Source organism: Gracilinanus agilis, chromosome 2, assembly GCF_016433145.1.
Source record: "Gracilinanus agilis isolate LMUSP501 chromosome 2, AgileGrace, whole genome shotgun sequence".
Taxonomy (NCBI): domain Eukaryota; kingdom Metazoa; phylum Chordata; class Mammalia; order Didelphimorphia; family Didelphidae; genus Gracilinanus; species Gracilinanus agilis.
In genome coordinates, this window is record NC_058131.1 from 484,589,701 (window position 1) to 484,610,928 (window position 21,228).

At 40.2% G+C, this 21,228-nt stretch overlaps 2 protein-coding genes across 2 annotated transcripts in view; both read right to left on the minus strand.

Annotated features, from left to right (window-relative positions):
* Positions 1–259: 259 nt before the first annotated feature.
* Positions 260–8,590, minus strand: NOXRED1 (NADP dependent oxidoreductase domain containing 1). Its single transcript, XM_044662110.1, has 6 exons — positions 8,357–8,590; positions 5,359–5,564; positions 3,607–3,787; positions 2,700–2,851; positions 1,504–1,723; positions 260–1,043 (listed from the first exon to the last, which is right to left on the minus strand). The coding sequence occupies exons 1-6, from the start codon at positions 8,518–8,520 to the stop codon at positions 815–817; spliced, it is 1,152 nt and encodes a 383-aa protein (XP_044518045.1). The 5' UTR covers positions 8,521–8,590; the 3' UTR covers positions 260–814.
* Positions 8,591–11,222: 2,632 nt separating this feature from the next.
* The window catches only part of VIPAS39 (VPS33B interacting protein, apical-basolateral polarity regulator, spe-39 homolog), a 28,137-nt gene continuing 18,131 nt past the window's right edge, over positions 11,223–21,228 (minus strand). Inside the window, exons 13-20 of the mRNA XM_044662111.1 lie at positions 19,555–19,630; positions 18,991–19,125; positions 18,012–18,053; positions 16,361–16,450; positions 15,864–15,950; positions 13,424–13,513; positions 12,904–13,008; positions 11,223–12,177 (exon numbers count right to left, since the gene is read on the minus strand). Coding sequence (XP_044518046.1) covers positions 12,157–12,177; positions 12,904–13,008; positions 13,424–13,513; positions 15,864–15,950; positions 16,361–16,450; positions 18,012–18,053; positions 18,991–19,125; positions 19,555–19,630 — 646 coding nt within the window. The 3' untranslated portion in view covers positions 11,223–12,156. The remainder of the gene's footprint in view (positions 12,178–12,903; positions 13,009–13,423; positions 13,514–15,863; positions 15,951–16,360; positions 16,451–18,011; positions 18,054–18,990; positions 19,126–19,554; positions 19,631–21,228) is intronic.

Here is a 21,228-nt window from a genome sequence, read left to right on the forward strand (position 1 = left end):
CCATTGACATTTACATTTACATTGAATAATTTTGTCTCAGAGTCTGAATTCTCAGACTATACATCTTGTCTGCCAACCTTGTCACCATTACTATTACTACTGTTGTTAGCATTATTGGGGGGAAAAGGATTGGTAAAACATTTAGGAACTACAATTATTCACATTTATTACATCTATTTAAAAATAAAAATTTTATATTTTGCAAAATGATTTTTCTTTATTTAAAATAAATATAAGCTACTTTTAAAAAGAATAGTTCATTAAAACAACTTTTGACAAGACAAGACAAAAAATAAAATCTTATCTAGTTAAAATAAGAAGCATGAAGAGAATCAGAACTTGGTCAACTGGTGTGCCCCGTGTCTTTATTTATCCCAGTGTTGTTACCTTTATTGACTTATGGAACTCTAAAACTAGACTTTTCAACAAGAGTAAGTATCAAGGGACTGATTGTATTCTTAGGTGAGTCAGAATACTTAGGTTACATTGGCAAGCTCCAACAGCTAAATTTACCTCAGATTAAGGAACTATATGGTTTGGGGTTTACAATCATGAGAGCCAGCGGTGCCATTTTTCCTTTTCCTTAGTGACCAATTTGTGGCAAACACAATCCTATGATGTATTCCACCTTCTTGGCTTGGTATTCATCATAAAATTCATCAAAACCTTTGTATTTCTATAAATCTATCCAACAAGTTATTGCTAAATAAATCAGCCACTACTGCCAGCTGTGAAAGTCAAGGTCCATCCTATTTAAGGGGGCTGACCTGGGGAGTGGCAGCCAATCAGCAATGCTGATTAGTCTAAGGATTCCTCAAGCATCTGAAAAATCTGACATTTGGGGCTGTGAGGCTGAAGCTTCCTCTTTCTCATTTTCTTTTTTCTCTTCTTCATTCCCTTTTGTTTTTTTGGGAACTAAGATACCAAATGAGGCACAGTAAAGAACAATTAAATGTTCCTGGAGATTCTTACTTTTTCTTAGATGCTGGCTAAAGGGCGTTTCCTTGAGTTGCACAGTGATCAAGTCAAACCAAGGGAAAACACTGAAAAAAAAAGAAGTATTATGATTAGGGATTGTATTTTTGCTACCAGTTTTTAATGCTTTTCAGTACTTCATTTAACTATTAGAGTTTTCCTGTGGAAGAAAGTTTTCCTTCATTTGGAAATGAGATTATCAGCTAGTTAAAATTCAGAGCTGTACTAGAAATCCTGCTGGAACAGTTCGATGTATTGATTTCATTTTATTCAAAGTGCTTTATGCATTTATCTAGAACCTTCTAATGCCTTATAATGATTATGTATAACATACTTTTTGGGGTTTTTCTTGTAATCAAGGGAGAAAAACGCATCAGTAAACTATAGACATCGAAAACAGAGAAGACCTAATTACATCTTTTTAAGTATTTAGAGTAAACAGCAAATAGTCTAAATTGTCAGCTAAGGCAAAAGTCCAAGAGAAAACTAGGTAGACCAGAAATGCCAGGCATCTGACATCTTTCTTACTTGCTTGGACTTAGGGTCTTGGCAAAAGCTTGGTTGACAAAATCTGTAACAATGAACTTTGGGCAAACAGTCTTCTTTCCACAGGTTGGCAGATGCACAGAGAGACAAAAGTTATTGAGTGCCTTTAGAACATCTTCATAGGGCATTTCCTTTATTGTGCAGGTATTTAGGGCTGCATAGAAAACTGCCTCCAGCCACTTAATGTTGAGAGTTATTCCTCCTATGTATCAATGAAGAGGATAAATACAAGTTACCAATTTGGAAAGCAATAGGAAGGGAAGTTAGGCCAGATCCCCTGGCGGTGCCCAGCAATGTGAAGATATTTTTAAAACCCTAACCTTCTGACTTAGAATCAAGACTGTCTATTGGTTCCAAGGCAGAAGAGCTGTATGGGCTAGGCAATTGGGATTAAGTGACTTGCCCAGGGTTACACAACTAGGAAATATGTGATTTGAACTTAGGACCTCCCCAGCTGTAGGCCTGGCCCTCTATCCACTGAGCCCACCTAGCTGCCTCCAAAGCGAAGATTAACCATTCTTCACTTCCCTGGGTCAAGGGCCCCAAATCTCTGACATTTATGATACATTTTAAGCCTAGATGTCTAATGATTCTTTAGTTTATAAGGAAAAAAATCTGAAGATTGTCTTGTTTTGAAAAAAAAAAAGTGAAAGCTATGAAATGACATCTCTTTAAATTCTCATGGCAGAAAAAAAAAAGAGAAAAAACCCCAGTTTATCCACAGATAATTATCTCCTTCCCAGAGTAGCAGTACAAAAATGTTCCTGCTCCACCTGGATCAGGTCATTCTTAAAAGGTTAAGGTAGGGGCAGCTGGGTAGCTCAGTGGAGTGAGAGTCAGGCCTAGAGACAGGAGGTCCTAGGTTCAAACCCGGCCTCAGACACTTCCCAGCTGTGTGACCCTGGGCAAGTCACTTGACCCCCATTGCCCACCCTTACCAATCATCCACCTATGAGACAATACACCAAAGTACAAGGGTTTAAAAAAAAAAAAAGGTTAAGGTAGTCAAGCTCCCCACTCTTTCCATAGAGAAAGTTGCTTTTGTGACAAATGAACTACTGTCTCTAACTCTGGGGATACGAAAGCATGATGGTTCTGTTTCCTTTTCCCGGTAATGGAAGAACAGGTGGAGAGACAGAGACATTTGCAGGTGTGCAGAAAGCTTGGTGAGCCTTTACCATCAGTGCTGTAGGGAGAAGTAGCCTGAATTATCTCCTGATCTTGAAGCGCGGTTTTGATGTCCTCATTGGCCCCCCATATGTCAGTATAATTTTCAGCACACTGATACTGGGGGCGCAAGATGGTGGTATGGCATAGAAGCTGCTTCAGCCTAGAGGAGAGGAGCATGGAAGAATAATAGCAATAATCATAAGAGCTAGCATTGAGGTTTGCAAAGTGCTTTATAAAGATCTCATTTCATCTTTGAAACATCCCTGAGACTGGGACTGAAACTTTTATTTGTTACTAGTACTGTTAGTAAATAGATCCTAGTACCCAGTCTCTCTTTTACAGATTAAGAAACTGATGCTGAGGGGATGAAGCAACTTGTCCAGGGTCACACAGCTCACCAGAGGCTGGATTTGAACTCAGGTCTTGTTGCCTCCTCCAAGTATCACCTAGCTGCCCTCATCTCAGAACTAGAAATAAGTGAAAATGACCTAACTCAGTAGTCTAATTTGGGGATCCACATAGCCCTGGGAATAAATTCTATTGCAAAATATCACACAAAAGTAAGTAGTCAGTCTAGCGGGGCACACTGCAGAATGGCTGAAAAGAAAGATTAGGAAAACATGACTTACTCCTGCAAAGCAGAGCAGTTTCCACCTTAAATGGAATCGTCAGACACCAAAAGAGATTGGACCAGATGGGAGGAGGAGACAGAGGGAGCTGATAGATGAAAACTCCATCTGACTCAAAGTTTCTTAACCTTTCCTGTACCGTGGACCCCTTTGCAGAAGAGTGATTTGAAATGCACAGCATAAAATACATGGGATTACAAAGGAAATCAATTATATGGAAATATCAGTACCAGACCATCTTAAAAAGCAAGGCAAGAACTACTGATCTAGACTCTAAAGCTGTTACCTAAGCAGAGGGACAGCAGTGACCAGGCTATACACAATGCAGGATTTCTCAAGTCTAGTGCTGATTTCCAAGCAAATGTTAGGCAGCTGGGATGGCAGACAGCAGAGGAAGACCACGTTGGCCCAGTCCACCAGAAAACAGTTATGGTAAAAGCATCGGATCCCCATCCTCTGGAGGTCAACTGAGAGGGACAAAGAGAAAAGAGAACTGAAATCCTTTGGGTTAGGTCCCTTAGCAGAGATGGCAGAGGGGTGTGTACCTAAATTTTATGGTGAGAAAAGATGTATAATTATCTCAAAGTCAGCCCACATAAGTCATTTCCTTTGACACTCGTCTTAAAAAAACAACAACATTGCAGTAATGCACTAATTCCATTATTAGAACATCTACCTCCACAATAACAGTTTTCTAGGTGATGGAATCAATCCTCCTCATCCTACTTTTATGAAGGACTTAGAACTTCTCTGAATTTTTCCTGGGGAATAGGAATTTCTTAGGGGCTCTCTTCTGTAAAAGGATCTTTTCAGGGGGAAATGAGTAGGAAGGATTGAGGAAGTGGTAGAAGATGAGGAATAGAGGTTCAGGGGAGGTGAGAAAGAATGTTTCCCCAAAATATGTAGAGTCAAATATAGATAAAACTTATTACAAAGGGAGAAATGTCTTCATTGATACCACCGAATGCTAAGACCACTAGGTGGAATCCATAATGTCCTCATTCTACTGGCTATCTGGATGATCTGAAAGTGGAAATTTTACAGGGAAGACTCATATCTGATGTTTGAATAATGTAGTTTTGAAAATAGTGAAAAACTGAAGATGCTATTGACATTGATGATAGAAGTTTTTATGGAGGGAAATTTCATAAGGAAAAGGAAAAGCAAACATTGGACCTATGATTTCAGTGGATCAGGGAGCTCCCCATTGTGGGCACTCTTTCTGCTAATGAAGGTCAGCTCCTCCTCTGCCACTGAAGAATCTTAAGAGAGTTGCCCAAGGCCTTGAGAAGTTACATGACTTACCAGGGTCAACATAGCCAATGAGAGATAAGCAAGACTTGAATCAAATTCGTCTTAGCTTTTCAACCCAGCTCTTTAACCCCTTTGTCACAGAGCCTCTAAAAGGAAGAAAGCAAAATAGAAACTCTAAAACAATCTTGTCCCCAAGATTTATGCAAATACCTATGAGAACAGATACATATATATGCCAATGTGGATAACATTTTCTAAAATGGTAGAAGTCGATGGCAAATATTTTTAGCATTTAATTCCTCAAACTAAATACTTTCCTATCTAAACACCATCATCATTTACATTAAAAATACATTTTTAGAAAATGTTTATATATATATATAACTATATATATTTAACTATATATGTACATATATAGTTGAAATGGCCCTACACATTCTTTATGTGGCTTTCTAAATGTAGGATTAGGAAGTCTGGCTGGAATAGAAAAACCCCAGTTTCAAGTTCCAATCTTTTGCCACTGACTTAGAAGATAAGAGCATGAAAACAATGGCTTAATTGCTTATTTTATAAACGTCTTTGCCAGGAAGTGTTGTCCCCTTGTATCAAACATACATTGGCATTATGTAGAAAAAGGAATTAGTAATGAAAATGGAACAGGAAGAGTTTCAGTCAAGGAGTGCCTTGGAGAAACAAATTAGAAAGTAGTTTTCTAACTTGGGGATGGGGAGTCAAAAGGTCTTTGCTGTTACAGGGTCCTTTAGTCCTTCAAACTTCTCCTTACTCAGGGTCTCTGGCCTCCGAGTAGAGATATGGAGGCTTGGTGGGGTGATGGAGGCCTTGTGGAGTAACACTAGAGCCAGTTGCCGTCCCAGTCGTCCACCTCCAATGATGCCCACTTTCAGATCTTTTTTGGTGGGTTTTCTATAAGGGTCTTCCTCCTCCTCCTCTGAAGGGACCATGGAGACTGAGGTGCTCCCACCCATTTTTCTGAGGGAATAAACAAACACACAAGTACCTTTTAGCTGTCTTGGAAATTCAATTCCTGGAGCACATTGATCTAGCTTCCTTCTAAAGAAAGAACTTCAAAGAAACTGCATTATAATGACCCTTCATTTTTCTAGCACCATCAGGAAATGAGCTGAGAATTTTCCAAATAACAAAAGTGAATCCATTTAGCCATTCTGGTTGGGAATTTTTCTAAAATGAATCCTGCATCTCTACCTTCATAAGCACAGCTTGATTATCATGACTGTATCCTAGGGCAATGAGGTGCCTGAATTTTTTAGTTCCTTGTCTGTCAGGCTACATGACTGGTCCAACCTCTACCAATCCACTTCCATCACACAAACCTGCTTCTACTTCGCTGTTTCTTATTTTCTAGCAGGTGGAAACTTTCCCTTAGGCCCCACTCCAAAGGCACAGATCTGACCCTAAGTTATGCCAGTAAAGCCCAAGCTTTGGCATGCTCTATGCAAAGTTGGAAAGACTTTGAGTAATAAGCTCAGGTAATATCCTTCTGGAAAGGTGCCAGTATGTGTGGGTGAAGAAATAAGGCAGAACCCACACTAATGAAATTAGTTTTAGAAGTTTTATTGGACTTAAAAAGGGCCAAGCAACTATGTAACCTTGATAGAACTGTGAGATAATAAAGAATGTAAAGCCTCTGACAACATGGAAATATGTATTGCATAAAATCACTGATATAACCTATGTCAGGCTATTTACTTCCTCGGGGATGAAGGATGGGAAGGGGGAGAGGGAGAAAATTGGAATTCTGAAATGTCAAAAAAACAATGGTCAAGGGGGCAGCTGGATGGCTCAGTGGATTGAGAGCCAGATCTAGAGATGGGAGGTTCTGGGTTCAAGTATGGCCTCAGATACTTCCTAGATGTGTGACCCTGGGCAAGTCATTAAACCCCCATTGCCTAGTCCTTACCACTCTTCTAACTTGGAACCAATACACAGTACTGATTCTAAGACATAAGGTAAGGGTTTATTTTTAAAATGGTCAAAAATTGTTTCTATGTGTAACTGAAAAAAATTTTTTAAGTAAAAAAAAAATAAAAAGACTGAGTGAAGATCTTAGAATCTCTCCTACAGAACTCAAGTGCCTAATTTTAATACTCAGGAATTGTTATAGCAATTTATTGTATTCATAAGGTTTTTTTCAATTAAATCTAGTTTGAGATTCTGTTAGCAAGGATTGAAATTGCAGTCTAAACCAGGGGTCGGCAACCTTTTTGGCTGTGAGAGCCATAAACGCCACATTTTTTAAAATGTAATTTTGTGAGAGCCGTACAGTGCTCACAGTGCTTGCTCTTGTAACAGCGCCTGAAAAAAAACTGACTGCAGAAAAAAGAGCCAGATATGGCTTGAGATCCTAGTTTAAACCCTAGATACTGGAGTACTACTGTATCTTATTATGATAAAAAAAAACAAACATGTCAACTCTATGGTTCAGCAGTGCTAGAACCACTGGGCTGCCATAGTTGCATCAAGTATAGGATTTACTTTCGGCTCTTTTCCAGAGTAAGAAGTGACCAGGGTGTCTATGCCACCTCTACTTCTAAAAGAGCTCCAACTGGGTTTACTAAATGATTTCTTATTACTCAGCCTGAACCTAACTAGTGAATTCCAAAGTCATATCAACCAGTTATCATCATGGTGCCTCTCTGTTATGCCCACTGCCTTCGTGCATGGCATTTAAGCCAGATGCTTTAGGGCAGAGGTGCTTACACACTGACCTGTGGCCCATTTGGCCTGTTAACACTCCTGAGGTGGTTTGAACTAGATTAACATGTAGTTTCTATCTGATTTTAATGTATTGATGGATTAATAAAAACAGAAATATATAAATGTATAGTTTTCTAAGCCAGTGGCTCATTTCTATTTTAGTTTAATGCCACTGCTTTAGGGCAGAGAGAAACATCTAAATATGGTCCATATCATCAAGATGGTAACGTTTAATTTCATAGAGGGCAAAATTGAGCCCCAAGGGGAAATGACCTTGAGTTACAAAATCTAAGCATGATTTGAAAGCCAATATTAGACACCCGACTCCCCTACGTCTTTTCTCTGAGCAACCTGGAATCCCAGGCATGCATAGGTAGGAAACACTAGGTACCAGGGGATCTTTTCCCCTTAGAATAAAGAAAACCATCTAAATCAGTCTATACGTCACCATCCTTAGGAAAACACTGAACCAATTGGCTATTTAATTCAAGCTCTCCAAATCCTAAGGACTTTCTTGTAGAGAAAGGCTCCCGCACTACTTTTATTTTATTTTAAAAATTTATTCATTTTTAAAATTGTATTTAAGAAAATTTTTCCATGGTTCCATGATTCATGTTCTTTCTCTCCCCTCCTCTGACCCCCCTCCCGTAGCCAATGAGCAATTCCCCTGGGTTTTACATGTGTCATTGATCAGGATCTATTTCCATATTACTGTATTCAGCACTACTTTTAGATAAGAGGATGACCCTAATCCTTACCCAATGTGATCAAATAAGGTTCATTCCAATGGGAATGAGGGAGACCCAGTGGTACACTGGTTCTAACAGATCTAACTGACTAACAACTGTGTAGAAACTGCCACGAGTTTGGCATGTCAGGTGAATGGCTTTGGGTATGGAGTAGCCTAGTTCACGGTGGCTGGGCGGCGGGACAAACTGCCTCTGCTCCATCCGGCCTGAATTAGATCAGGCCTCAGGCCTCGTTGGCTGCTGGCAGGACTCAGATTTTTCCCCATCTGCTGTTTCTTGGAAGCCTAACTTACCTACCTCAGAACTCGGAGTAGTCTGCAGAAGAAAACCGCATGGGCACAGGCTTGGATCATCAGCCCTCGAGAGCGGCTCTGAAGAAACAGCCAAGGGGTTTCGTCCTTCTGAATCCCGTGCTCAAATTGCAGGGACATCAGATTCTCCATCAGGTCTATATGCTCCATATCTACCAGGCCCTACCAAAACAGGGAATCCTTTTGTCTCTTCTGCCTACTTTTGAAAGGTTTAGGAGCCCCTAACAATGGAGCCTATCTGTGTCTCCTCAGCATCTGTGAATCAGGGCTCTGGCCCTTCTGTCCTGCTTCTCAGGATTTGGTGGTCTAACCCAGTTCTCTTAGAGAACAGAGGTCCCGGCCCATTTCTAGTGACTGACTGAGCTCCCATAACCAGGGCAGTCACTTCTTTTCTGTCCTGGAGAAGTCGAAGAGAAATACATGATAACCCTATGGTTCCCCCAGGCAGACTTGGATTTCTTGCTGGCCCTACTGGGATTATCTCAAACCTCTCCTTTTCCCCCCCGATTCCTCCATCTTGAGTGTTTAGGAAATAGCCTGACAATCAGACCACATTTCCAAAAAACTCTCCCCGACCATTAACTTTCACAGTTTTTAGAACACTTAAAAGAACCCCAATGAATACCAGAGGGCCCTGGTACAGTATGGATCCGTGTAGCTGCGGAGGAGCAGGACATACACGGAGCCTTTCAGATGTCACTTAGCATAGTGAGATGGAGATTTTGTCAGCTCTACAGCTTTTCCTGGCCTGGATGACAAAATCCAAATAGAGCTTTAAGAGAGTTACCCAGGAAAGTTGTCATGGCAACTCTTTAGCTACTAGATTACCTTGGTCTCAGCCTTAAAGGGGCCAACTCTTCTTGGAGCAATCGTTGCATTTTTGCCTGCCAGTACTATGGATTTATTTACAGCTACGTATACTCAAATCACCCTAATATTGCTCTCTATTCACAACCATTTCTTCCCAAGTTCCCAAAAAATGAATCAAAAGTTCCAGATCTTTGTAAGCCTTAATAGTTAAAGCTTTACATTCTAAGAATGGAGAAAAAACCCAAAAACAAAAACTGAGACACAGAAGAGTCATTGACTCAAAGCCTTATTAAGGCAGTGGCCAGACTGAGGGCAACTCCAAAGGGATTCAAATTTTTAATCTATAAATTTTAGGGGAGTCCAGCAGACCATCCTGCCAATGTCTCCAAAAACAAGTCTCAGCAGATGGTAGCCAGAATAGGGGCTTCATGAGTAAAAGTCCTTTGGTAGTTGGGTCTTGGGGTACAAAAGACTGAATCATCCCTAAAACCTCTAGTTCATTGATCTTCGCGTACTGTCCAGCTATCAATATGCCCAATGCAACCCACACGTCTACCGAGAACAACTAAGCAAAACTGGGCTCCTGCCTTTCCAGCTACTTAAGAGGCAAGGCTGGGGGCTTCCTGGGAGAGGGAAATCTGAAAGGGTAAACGCCAGGTGGAAGGACTACAGCAATGCAATTCAACCATGAAGGACATGCCCGCATGCGATTCAATAACTATTGATTTGGCAGCATGACAGAGCAGATAAACTGGTTCAGTTAGAACCTCCTGGGTCCACCATCTTCTGACATAAATGGATTGTGTGACTCTGGGTAAGAGACTGTTTCTCAGCACCCCCAACATGTTTTTTTGTTTTAAACCTTTACCTTTCTTAAAATGGATACCAAGAATCCTTTTGGTAAGGGTCAAGTGACTTGGTCAGAGTCCTAGAGTGAAAAAGTGTGAGGCCAGCCCAGGACCTCCCCTGTCTAGACCTGACACCAAACTGCGCCGCCTCCACTATTCTTAAGACTTAGAAGCTGTACAAAGGCTGCCCATCCTTTATTGGTAGAGGGAGTTTTCTTACATGAAGTATACCAAGAGGTCACAGGTCTGAACTGAAACACCACAAGCACCCACAATGTGTGCGGCAGTCTGCTATGCATCCATGCCGAGTAAACCAGAGCATATCATCTCCCTCCTTCCTGCCACCTCACATACTGTGTGCTCACACAAGCACAATTTCTAGGTGGAAGAGGGACTTTAGAAAGGATCCAGTCCAACCCCTTAATTTTACAGATTTAAAAAAAATCAACTGAGGCCCAAATTCATAAACTGATGTGCATGTTGTTAGAATCTTTTTTAGGAGGACCTAAGAGGTCAATGAGCTCAGCCTGTGTCCAGAAATGAATTCTTCATAATGAGTCACCTAGTAAGTAGGGAAAATGAAATATTATTAAAAAAAAAATGAGTCCTCTAGTTCCCCCCTTGAATGCCACTATTTAGTGGCAAAAGCAACTAGAATCCTCCAACTTGAGGCCAAGGTACTCTTCACAAAGGCAGTTTGTTTCTCTGCACTGTGCTATCTAGAATGACTTTTGGGGAAAGTAGAAGGGTTATTTTTAGTCGTGTCTGACTATTTGTGACTGTTTGGGGGCTTTCTTGGCAAAGCTGATGGAGGGATTGCCATTTCCTTCTCCAGATCATTCTCACAGATAAGGAAATTGAGGCAAATAGGGTTAAGTGACTTGCCCAGGGTCACCCAGCTAGTAAGTTGTGTGAGGCTCGATTTGAACTCTGGAATCTTGTTGTTTGTCCTTCATTTTTGAGGAAGACCAGTGGCATTACAGGATGATGTCTTGACTTGCTGTGGATTGGATTTCAGTGAGGCAGAGATGAGTCTTCTTGACTCCAGGCCCAGCACTCTATCCAGAGCGCCATCTGGCTGCCTGTTAGGGGAAGTGGGCACCCAGAAACACTAAGCCTGACTTGGGGCCACCTCAAGAAAAGGCTTGTGAGGTTCATTCTGAACAGAACAGAAGGAAAGAAAAGAGAGGCATCTAGGGAGGCACAGAAACAGCTTTATTAGGAGCCTAGTGAGGGCAAGGCAAGCCAGTTCTGAGCCCAGAGTGAAAGGAAACTGAGCTTGGCGCAGAGTAGTAGGCAAGCATTGCAGGATGCCCTTGTGAAAATCAAGGATGAAAAAAAGTGTGACCCCCATCATAACCCACAGTAGGCCAGAGGCAGGACTGAGTTTGCGTCTACGCCAGGTAGACCTAGCTGAAGCTCCCAATAAAGGGCTAGAAGACCATCCGAAGGGAGTAGAAGAAGAAATAATGGGGATCTGGTCTCATCACCAGCCCAAGAAAGACACCTCAGTGTACAAGAGAAAGCAACCCCAATCTCTTGGGAAAGGAGGTGAGGGGGCATAGCAGGGGGGCACTTACTGGAAAAACAATTTCAGAGGGCATGGTAAGAACGAATGTGAATCAGTTATCAATGTCATATTCCCAGCAAAACTACAGCACCCTCTTTCTGCTCCTTTGATGAAGATGCATCTAGTCAGCCTTCTGACGCCTTAGAATAGCCACAGTTCCACCACCAGGAAGGAGAGCTTCCAGCTCCATGATGACTGACACTGTTCAGGCCAACACACCTCTTTTCTGAGGCAATCATCTCCATCAAAGCAAGAACGAGCCCTACAGAGGCACAAATTTGAAACTGTCTGCCCCTGACCTTCACAACAGCACCCAGTCAGCAGGGTTTTGAGAATCACAGCTTCAAGATTCAGCCATCATAAGTGTCCTCTGGTCTGAGGCTCAGTTTGAAGATGTTCTGGTCCAAGTACTGATCTGACTCAGGCACAGGTTTTGCATGTTGGTGATAGGTCCAAATGATGTGGCAAAGAGCACCTCTCTCTGGAAGAGCTCCTCCCTCCTCTCTTGGGAACAGGAAGAGGGCAAACAGCAAAGTTCCTTGGTTCACTACTTTCCAACTAGTTCTTCCATCGAATTTGCTGCAAGATCAGAATGTAGGAGTCCGGTCAGTATTAGCCTTTTAGAGTCACCAAAGTTCTATCACTCTAGGAAGACTACAGAGATTAAGGTAAGACATCTCCAGGCAGAGTGAAGGAGAGGGGAAAAGAATTCTCCTACCTTGAAGGGACATTTTTACTTATGGGGAACATTAAATCTAACTGTAATTCTCAGGACTAATTAGGCTGGCACTTCCACAGGTGAAATTGATAAAAACACTGAAAAATCCTAGTTGCAGAAAATGATCATAGAACAGATCCCTGAAAATATCTAAATGGGGATTAATTTCACAGCTAGTCCAGTCTTCCATGATCATTAAATAGAAACAGTCTGTTTTACTTACCAGTTATCACCACTGTAAGTCAATTCTACTTACTAAGAGCCAGGACATTTTGGGCCCAGTATCTTAAAACCACTATTTTATGTATACCCTGAATTCCTTCTTCCAATCTAAATTTAGTCTTTATCTAGGCATACCAACTGAAGACCAGTCCAAAGATTTGCAAAGTAATGTTACCCTATATGATAACCCTATTTTTATTCCAAACCTCAAAAGTTTGGAATTAGTCTGAAAGACTAATATTCAAACTGCTCAGACAACTGCTGTTCTAACTTGATCTTGGGAACCACCCCCCACCCCCCGGTAGATCCTTTGCAAACAGTTTATTTCCCCGAGTCTGGTAGAAAGACAAATCCAAGTTGCTCACCAAATTACTGAGAATGCTGTCAATCTTCTCCTCCTCTACAGAAGCTTTATCCACCTTATCCCTGTAAGCTACTAGTTGTTGCCGATCCTTTAGGTCCCGATATGTCTGGAGAGCAAAACAAAAGAAACCATCTTTTTTGTTTCCATTTCATCTTCCTAAGTAAAGGTACCAGATATAAGGTTTGTGGTGGTTATATCTGAGTTGGATAATAATAGGATCAGGGAAGAGCCAGACAGAACCAGGTGGAGAAAAATTGGGGAGAGGCCTGGCGGGCCTAATCTAAAACCTTGCATTCCATAAACCAACTCATTAGATGATACAAAGCAAATTTTCAAGGAAGCTGAAAACAAGACCAGGAGTCCTGGCTTCCAGTCTAGCTTTCACCAGGCCATACCATCCAATAGGCAGAAAGAGAAGCAAGTAAGGAATTAAGGATAATAGATGGAATGATAAACCTTCTATTCTTATTCAAGGTTCTACTGAGGGTCTGACCCAGGGGCCCTTTTCCTCTAGAACTTACTTCAATAACAACATCATGGCACTTAAATTTGGTGGCTAGATTCAGCTTTGTGTCTACATCTTCCACTAGTCGGATATACTCCTGTAAGACCTGTGGGGGAAGAGACAGTAGAGGTCCATGAACTTCTAAGCCAGTAAATACAGATATCCAACAAGAAAGAGAGTATAGAAAATAGTATAGAATAGAAAATGCATCTACAGCCAGAAGACAGATTTAAATCTTGGTTCTGCACATCATATTTGTGTGGCCTTTGGCAAGTAACTTCTCCAAAATTCAGTTTCTTCATCTCCAAAACGAAAGTAATAATACCTTTACAACTCACATCTTATAGAGTTCTGGTAAGGATTAAATGTATATAAAGCAGGGGGCAGCTAGATGGCTCAGTGGATTGAGAGCCAGGTCTAGAGACAGGAGGTCCAGAGTTCAATTCTGGCCTCAGATACTTCCTAGCTGTGTGACCCTGGGCAAGTCACTTAAACCCCCTTGCCTAGCCCTTCCTGTTCGTCTGCCTTGGAACGAATATACAATATTGATTCTAAGTTGGAAGGTAAGGGTTAAAAAAAAAAGTATGTAAAACAATTTGTAAAAATAAGCATTATACACACATATATAATAAGTAGATATGAACTAAAGTTTCTACACAAATAAAATCAATGCAGTTAGAATTAAAAGTGAAACATGAGAGGCAATGAGGTGGCTCAGTGAATAGTGTCAGGCCTGGTGCTGGCTTAGTGGATAGTGCCAAGCCTGGAGTTGGGAATTCTAGGTTCAAACACACTTCCTAGCTGTGTGGCCCTGAGCAAGTCACTTAACCCCAAATGCTAGCCCTTCCCCTTCTGTCTTAAAAGTTATTAAAATAGAAAGGATTTAAAAAAGGAAAAGCAAAGCATTTATACTGGGGGAAAAATCTGACAAAGGACCATTGTACAAAATATAGAGGAAATTAATATGAACACATAAAGAAGGGTCATTTTCAAATAAACATCAAAGGACATCCACAATAGTTCTCAAAAGAAAAGCAAGTTATCATCAACCATATCTTAAAAGTGCTCCAAATCACTACTAATGAGAAATGCAAATTTAAACAACTCTAAATTGTTAGAGGGGTTATAGGGAGATAGTTACACTAATTATTGTTGGCAGAGCTGTGAAATGGTCCAACTGTTCTGGAAAAGAGTTCAAAACTTAGAGTTCTATGTACAAAATCATTAAATTGTATATAAGCCCTTTGACCCACAATTATCACTCTTGGGCCTGTTCCTCAGAGAGAAAAGAGAAGAGAAAAAGAACCCCAAAATGTTTACTGCAGCACTTTTTGTTGTAGCAGAGAATTGGAGCCTAAGGGGGTACCCATCAATTGGAGAATGGCTGAACAAATTATGGTATGTAAATCTAATGAGACATTATGAGGCCTTAAGAAATGACTAAATGGATGGATTCAGAGAAACCTGAAAGGATGGCAATATGAGATGCAGTGAAATGAAAAGAACTAAGGGAACAATTTATAAAATAACCACACTGTAAAAGAAAACAGCTGTGAAAGAACTATGATCAATGAAATGGCTAATTATACCTTCAGAACCCTGTTGAACCATGCTTTTTACCTCTTGGAAGAGATGATGAACTAGAGGAGCAAAGTGAGATCTACTTTGCAGATGACAAATGAATTTTTTGGGGGATATGTTTATATGTTATCAAAGAGCTTTTATTTTTCTTTTCTGGGGGAAGAAAACAGTGGGAAGTAGTAATCATGATATTTAAAAAAGGAATAAAAAGGAAAGACCATCAATGAGTTGTTTTAAAAAAATTAACTGAAGAGTGCAAATGTATAGGATAGAGAAGCAGAGCAATGTTGAAACTGCTACATTAAATTTGAATTTTAAAAAAGCTTTTTGTAGAAGGGAAAGAAACATCAAGCTATACATAACAGAAGTTCGCTTTCTTATATAATCCCTTTCATTTCTGATATATTGAAATATTCATTTAAAAATTATAGTTAAATTCATAATAAACATTTGAAAAGAGAGATAGAGTAGTTTTTCTTAAAAACCTCCTTGCACCTCAAGGAAAAAAATCCTAGTCATCTGTTCTCTTTGGAACCTAACAATCAAAGTAGGCCATGCTTCTGATTTGACATAAAGCCATGTCCTTAATGCCCCCTGTGAGTCCTCCTTTTCTGTCATGTAAACATTATCCCTATGTTCTCTGTGGGATTCAACCCAGCCAAAAATTCCTAAATACTTCAGAGAAGTTCCTCTCTAGGATGGACAGATTCTGTCTGCTTCTACAGAGCAGAGTGAAGCTTTCTTCACAGAGCACCCATGCTAGTGTGTTTAATGGCATACTCGGTCTCATTCAACAAAAGACTCAGCACTGGCTAGGAGGCTCAAAATCAGATGGGACTGTTTCCTGAGGTGTTCTGCAGGTAAATCCTTCCCACCTGGACAGGGGCATTGTTCTTATGCAGAATTTCCACAACTCGGTGGAAGCCAATGGGAGCTCTCTTCTTGGTGTATCCCAGCCAATTCTGAAACAAACACAGAGATGTGAGAAACACTTAGACCCAACCTTCTTTATAAGGGAAAAGAGAAAGGGAGGAGAAAGGGCAGAGACTGTGAGGGGAAGAAGACAGAGAAAAAGGGAGACAAAGAGAAAATGGTGGGGATGAGCTTCATAGAAGATTTGCCAAGAACAGGAAAGAGGCCATGAGAATTAAGAGCAGGAAACATGAAGGTTTTCATGGAGAAATGGAACAAAGAGGAAGCAGGAAGATCAGGCATTGAAGTATAGTCATAGGAAACTAAAGTGTAAATCATGGACCCAAACACTATGCTCGAAGCTAAGAGGAACCTTTGGAGTCACTGGACAATAAAGTGACAGTATCTCTTCCAAGGAAAGACTAAACAAGAAAAAATGTTAAGGCTCCAGGGCACCTACCTTGGTGGTGAAGAGAGCATCCACATCTTGCCATGCTCGGAGTTTGGCACGGGCAGCCAGCGCCGTCAAAACATACTGCTTGTCAGGAATCTGGAAAACAAAGATGGAGAATCAAGGAGATTGGGGACCAGCTAGAAGAGCAATGGGTCCAGGAGGAGAGCTAATAAACTGTTTAGAAACCAAGCAGCTTTGAGGTACACACATTTTGTTTGAGACCCATTTTCTGAAGAGATATGAGGATCAAAAAAGACACAGGATGGTTCGAAAACATGACTTCTGTAGAGCTAGGGTTCTCTATTCATCAATACATTCCTACCTATTCAAGATCAACAGTAGGGGTGGGAGTCGGGGGGATTGTTTGGGAAAAATTAGGAAATTCCCACTGGATGAGAGTCGAGTAACCCATCCTCTCTTCTGGTTCATAAAGAAGCAAAATAAAGGGTTCTTGCTGACTTTAAGAGCTTGTTTCAATCACTTGATCAAGAAACATTTATTAATTATCTACTATGTATCAGGCACTGGAAATACAAAGATAAAAATGAATCAATCTTTGATCTCAAGAAATTTACATTTTGGTGTGGGTGGGGAAAGCATGTGTGTGTGTGTGTGTGTGTGAAGTGTAAAGACTAAAAACAAGGTAATTTAAAGAGGGAGAGAACTAGAGAAGTTGGGAGGAATCAGGAAAAGCATTATATATAAGGTGGTACAAGAGCTGTATTTTCAAGTAAAGGATTTTCTAAGGTGGAAGTGTGGAGGAAAAGCAAAGGAAGGACTGCCAGTGTATAGGCATGGAGGTGGAAGATGAGTCAGAGGATAAAGAACAAGAAAGGCAGTTTGTTTAGGCTGTAAAGTGCAGAAGGGGAGTAACATATAACATGGATGGTGGGAGAGGTTGGAATCATGTTGTAAAGGGCTTTAAAAGCCAAAGAGAAGTTTATATTTTATTCTACAGGCAACAGGGCACCCCTGAAGTTTACTGAGCTGAAGAGTACCATGATCTGACCCATGCTTAAGGAAAATCACATTTCCTGAAGCAACATTTATTCAGAAGATGGACTGCAGCAAGGGAAAAAGATGTGAGCCAGAAAGATTAATCGACAATAGTCTAAGTCAAAGGTGATGAGGGTTTGAACAAAGGTAATAACTTTGTGAGTAGTGAGATGGAGCCTGATATAAGAGATGCTGAGATAGAAATGATAAGATCTAGCAAGTGAATGGATATGTGGAGTGGGGTGGATGTATTACATCTAACATGAACCTGGGAGAACAGAAGAATGGTGATTCCCTCAATACAACTAGGGAAGTTCAAACGAGAGCTTCCTTGGTTGGTGGGATTAAATAAACCTCACTAGTTTCAGCCTTTCCATTATCCATTCTTCTAATTTTTCATATTTTCCCTGATGTGGATGCTATTAAAAAAAAAAATTATCCAGGGGCAGGTAGGTGCTCAGTGGATTGAGAGCCAGGCCTAGTGACGGGAAGTCCTAGGTTCAAACCTGGCCTCAGATACTTCCCAGCTGTGTGACCCTGGGCAAGTCACTTAACCCCACTGCCTAGCCCTTACCGCTCTTCTGCCTTGTAACCAATACACAGTATTGATTCTAAGGTGGAAGGTAAGGGTTTAAAAAAATATATATCCATTCAGACTTACCTTAAAGGTTTTTTTCAGGTTGATGGGACTGCTAAATGTTCCCTGGGGGAAAAAAGAGAAGGAACATTACTGTGTTTTCTATAGCAGCTAATTCTACTATATTCAGCTATTTTATAGCAGCTAACTCTGCTATAGAATACAGTAAATCTTTCACGATGGACAAAACTTCTCATTTTCCTATCTTTAGCACTTTCTACATTTCACTTCCCGATATCCTGGGTTTAATATATAAGTGCAGCAAACCTATTCGGTCTGAGTATCTACATCATACAACTACATGAAAGCTAGGTTGAAAAATCCAATGCCTTCTCTAGTTCTTTAATGAGTCTTAAGTAATGGAAAAACTGACACTCCAATCATTAAAAATATCTTCATGAAATCAGAAGTTGTGTGTGTACTCATATTGAGCTTTCCTGCTTCTCTTATCACCCAAAATCTATCTCTCTTTGAAATGCCCTAACCTGAAAGTTATACCCTTTGCAAAGAGGTTTCTGTGAAGACCAGCAGCCAAAGTAAATCACACCAGACTCTGGTACCAGATTCCTGAAGGTATACCAAATAACAACATACTCTTATTCATCTAGTGACCTTTTTAGAGTAAGGTAGCATCCAAACTTATTCATACAATAATAAGACCATATTCAGGGGCAGCTAGATGCCTCAGTGGATTAAGAGCCAGGTGTAAAGATGGGAGGTCCTGGATTCAAATCTGACCTTAGACACTTTCTAGCTGTGTGACCCTGGGCAAATCACTTAACTCCCATTGCCTACCCCTTACCACTCTTCTGCCTTGGAACCAATAGTGTTGGGTTTAAATAATTAATATTACTAAATTAAATTTTTAAATTAAATTTAAATTTTAAATTAAATCAAATTTTATTAAATAAAAGGTTTAAAAAAAATATCATAATCCATATGTCCCCAGTCAAGAATTTATGAAAATGGGTATATTAATCTCCTAAATTTTTTTTTCACATACCTCAGGCTCTGTGTAGTGGTAGAAACAGGAGTAGAAGAGGGTTGTCACCAGTGGCATATTGAGGATGGAGGCTTTCCGTGGATGTTTCCGGAAGATTTCTGTCTGTCCTGAAGATTCCAGATGTCGATCATTCACCTGAGCCAAATGGAGTCAAGACGGAAAAAAGAATAAAACCCACAGATTATGCAGAAGAGACAACTAATATTCCAGAAAAATAAAGAGAAAATAGTAAGTCTGGGAAGATAGGCTAGAACAGTCAAAACAATTCAGGGCAAAGATCTTAAGTTGATTTCACAAAAGTTATAGAAAGATAGCTTGCTGAGGAAACATTCTTCATAAAGTGAGAATTGGAGTACTCAGGAGAAAGGGAAAAAGGAAAAATGGATAGAATATAAGCAAAGGACATAGGATTCTTAGAGACTGGCTACTCACAGAGTAACTGAATTAAGAGGAATTAAGTTTGGGGGCAGATGGTTCCGGAACTGTGCCTGGTGCTGAATGGCATTGGTGGAAGGGAGAGGTTTTATTGGCTTTGAGACAGGGAAGATAAGTGAGGATTCTAACCTCAATGATGATCTGTCGTTCCAGGAGTGTATAATGGTCTTGTATGTGAGCAACATCTTCCACTGAAAATGGTAAACTGGTGAAAGGCCAGAAAGTTAATACTTCTCTTTGAATAAAGGTTTTCTCCCAAAGGACGAACTAAACCAGTGATGAGCAAACTTTTTAAAGAGGGGGCCAAAGGAAAGGAAATGCTCATTTGTCAGTGTGTTTCTAAGGCAACTCTTCTGAAGTTTCATTGTATTGTATCCTACTCGTTGTATTCATCAGATTAAGAATAATGTTGCACTGTTGGATAGAACATTTCAGGGGGCCACATCTGGCCCACAGGCCCGTAGTAGTTTGCCCATCACTGAACTAAACCAAACTACAATTAGTATCTTTATCTAAGAAATTCTTAGTGCTCCCAAACAGTAATGTCTATAAAGATATCTCTAACAAACACTTTTTCATTCAGTGATAGTAGTAATGCTACTATATTTGAACACTAACATCACAGTCTGTAATATACTTGTAATGAAAAAATTACACAAAAATAGGAAGAGGAAAGCTGTACTGATATAGCAACACAATTTTGAGGGCACCAAGTTCAAGCTATCTATCATAACCAAAAAAAAAAAAAAGACAAATGAAAAAAATGCCCAATTAGAACAGACAATCAGCAAGAAAGAAGGCAGGCTATGAATTTGCACAATAGTGAAAGTGTTAAGTCATTCATTTTCCCACCCTCTATTTAGCTGGTCAAATACTCCTCAGAATCAGGCCAGTGGCTCCTGGGCCACAGATCATGGTCCCCTCTCTGGAGACAACTCATCTAGAAATGCTTCCAGGTTGGAAAACATGGAAAACTGTAGGCTATGGGGCTGGTGCAATGATTAAGCTCTGCAATTCTGAAGGAAGTATCCAAGTCAATGTAATAACAAATTGATCCAAGTTATTAAGTTTTATAAAGCATTTTCCTAAAAGCAATCTTGTGGACTAGTATTAACCCAATTGTACAGTTGAGGGGATTTCAATTTAAGAATGTTATGTGGTCACCCAGATGAGGAACCTGAGGCTCAAGAGGTTCAATGTCTTGCCCAAGGTCATTCAGGTAATAACAGAGTCAGGATTTGGGATTCAAATCAGATCCTTCTACTCCAAGTTTGATGCTTTTTCTACTGTCCCATATGTCCCTGCTACTGACACCATCCAGTTACCTGTTTGGGGTGCAAATTGGAAGGTGTGAATGTGTAACTACCCTTCATAACACTCTTTCAGCTATCATATTTTTGGATACACAAATCATTATAGCAGAGCAGAGGTTTAAGTGTGTATGTGTATATAAAGGAAAGAAAAATTTTATTTCAGTATAATTGAGAATTTCATAATACTAAGACTAATCACAGGAAATGGAAAAGGTAGTCTGTTAGTGGAGTGTTGGGCTTGGAGGCAGGAAAGTTTAAGTTCAAATCCTGTATTTTAACTCTTATTAGCTATCTGAGCCTCAGCTTCCTCATTTGTAAAATAGAGATAGTAAAACCTGGAGTAACTTCTTCAAAGAGTTGCTGTGAGGTCAGGATGAAAATGTATTGAAAGTACTTTCAGATCTTAAGATGCCCTCTAAATGTCAGCTATCATGATTATTTTTAGGTACTGAAATCCCCATGACTCAAATACATGAGGTGGAACATCATG

What these genes read in the sequence shown, in the direction of transcription:
- NOXRED1 (XM_044662110.1), bottom strand. Translation starts at nt 8,520, where the DNA reads ATGGAGCATATAGACCTGATGGAGAATCTGATGTCCCTGCAATTTGAG. An exon ending in AGACTACTCCGAGTTCTGAG is followed by an intron (nt 5,565 to 8,356) that starts GTAGGTAAGTTA and finishes TTATTCCCTCAG; the next exon opens with AAAAATGGGTGGGAGCACCT. An exon ending in TCGGAGGCCAGAGACCCTGA is followed by an intron (nt 3,788 to 5,358) that starts GTAAGGAGAAGT and finishes TGTCCCTCTCAG; the next exon opens with TTGACCTCCAGAGGATGGGG.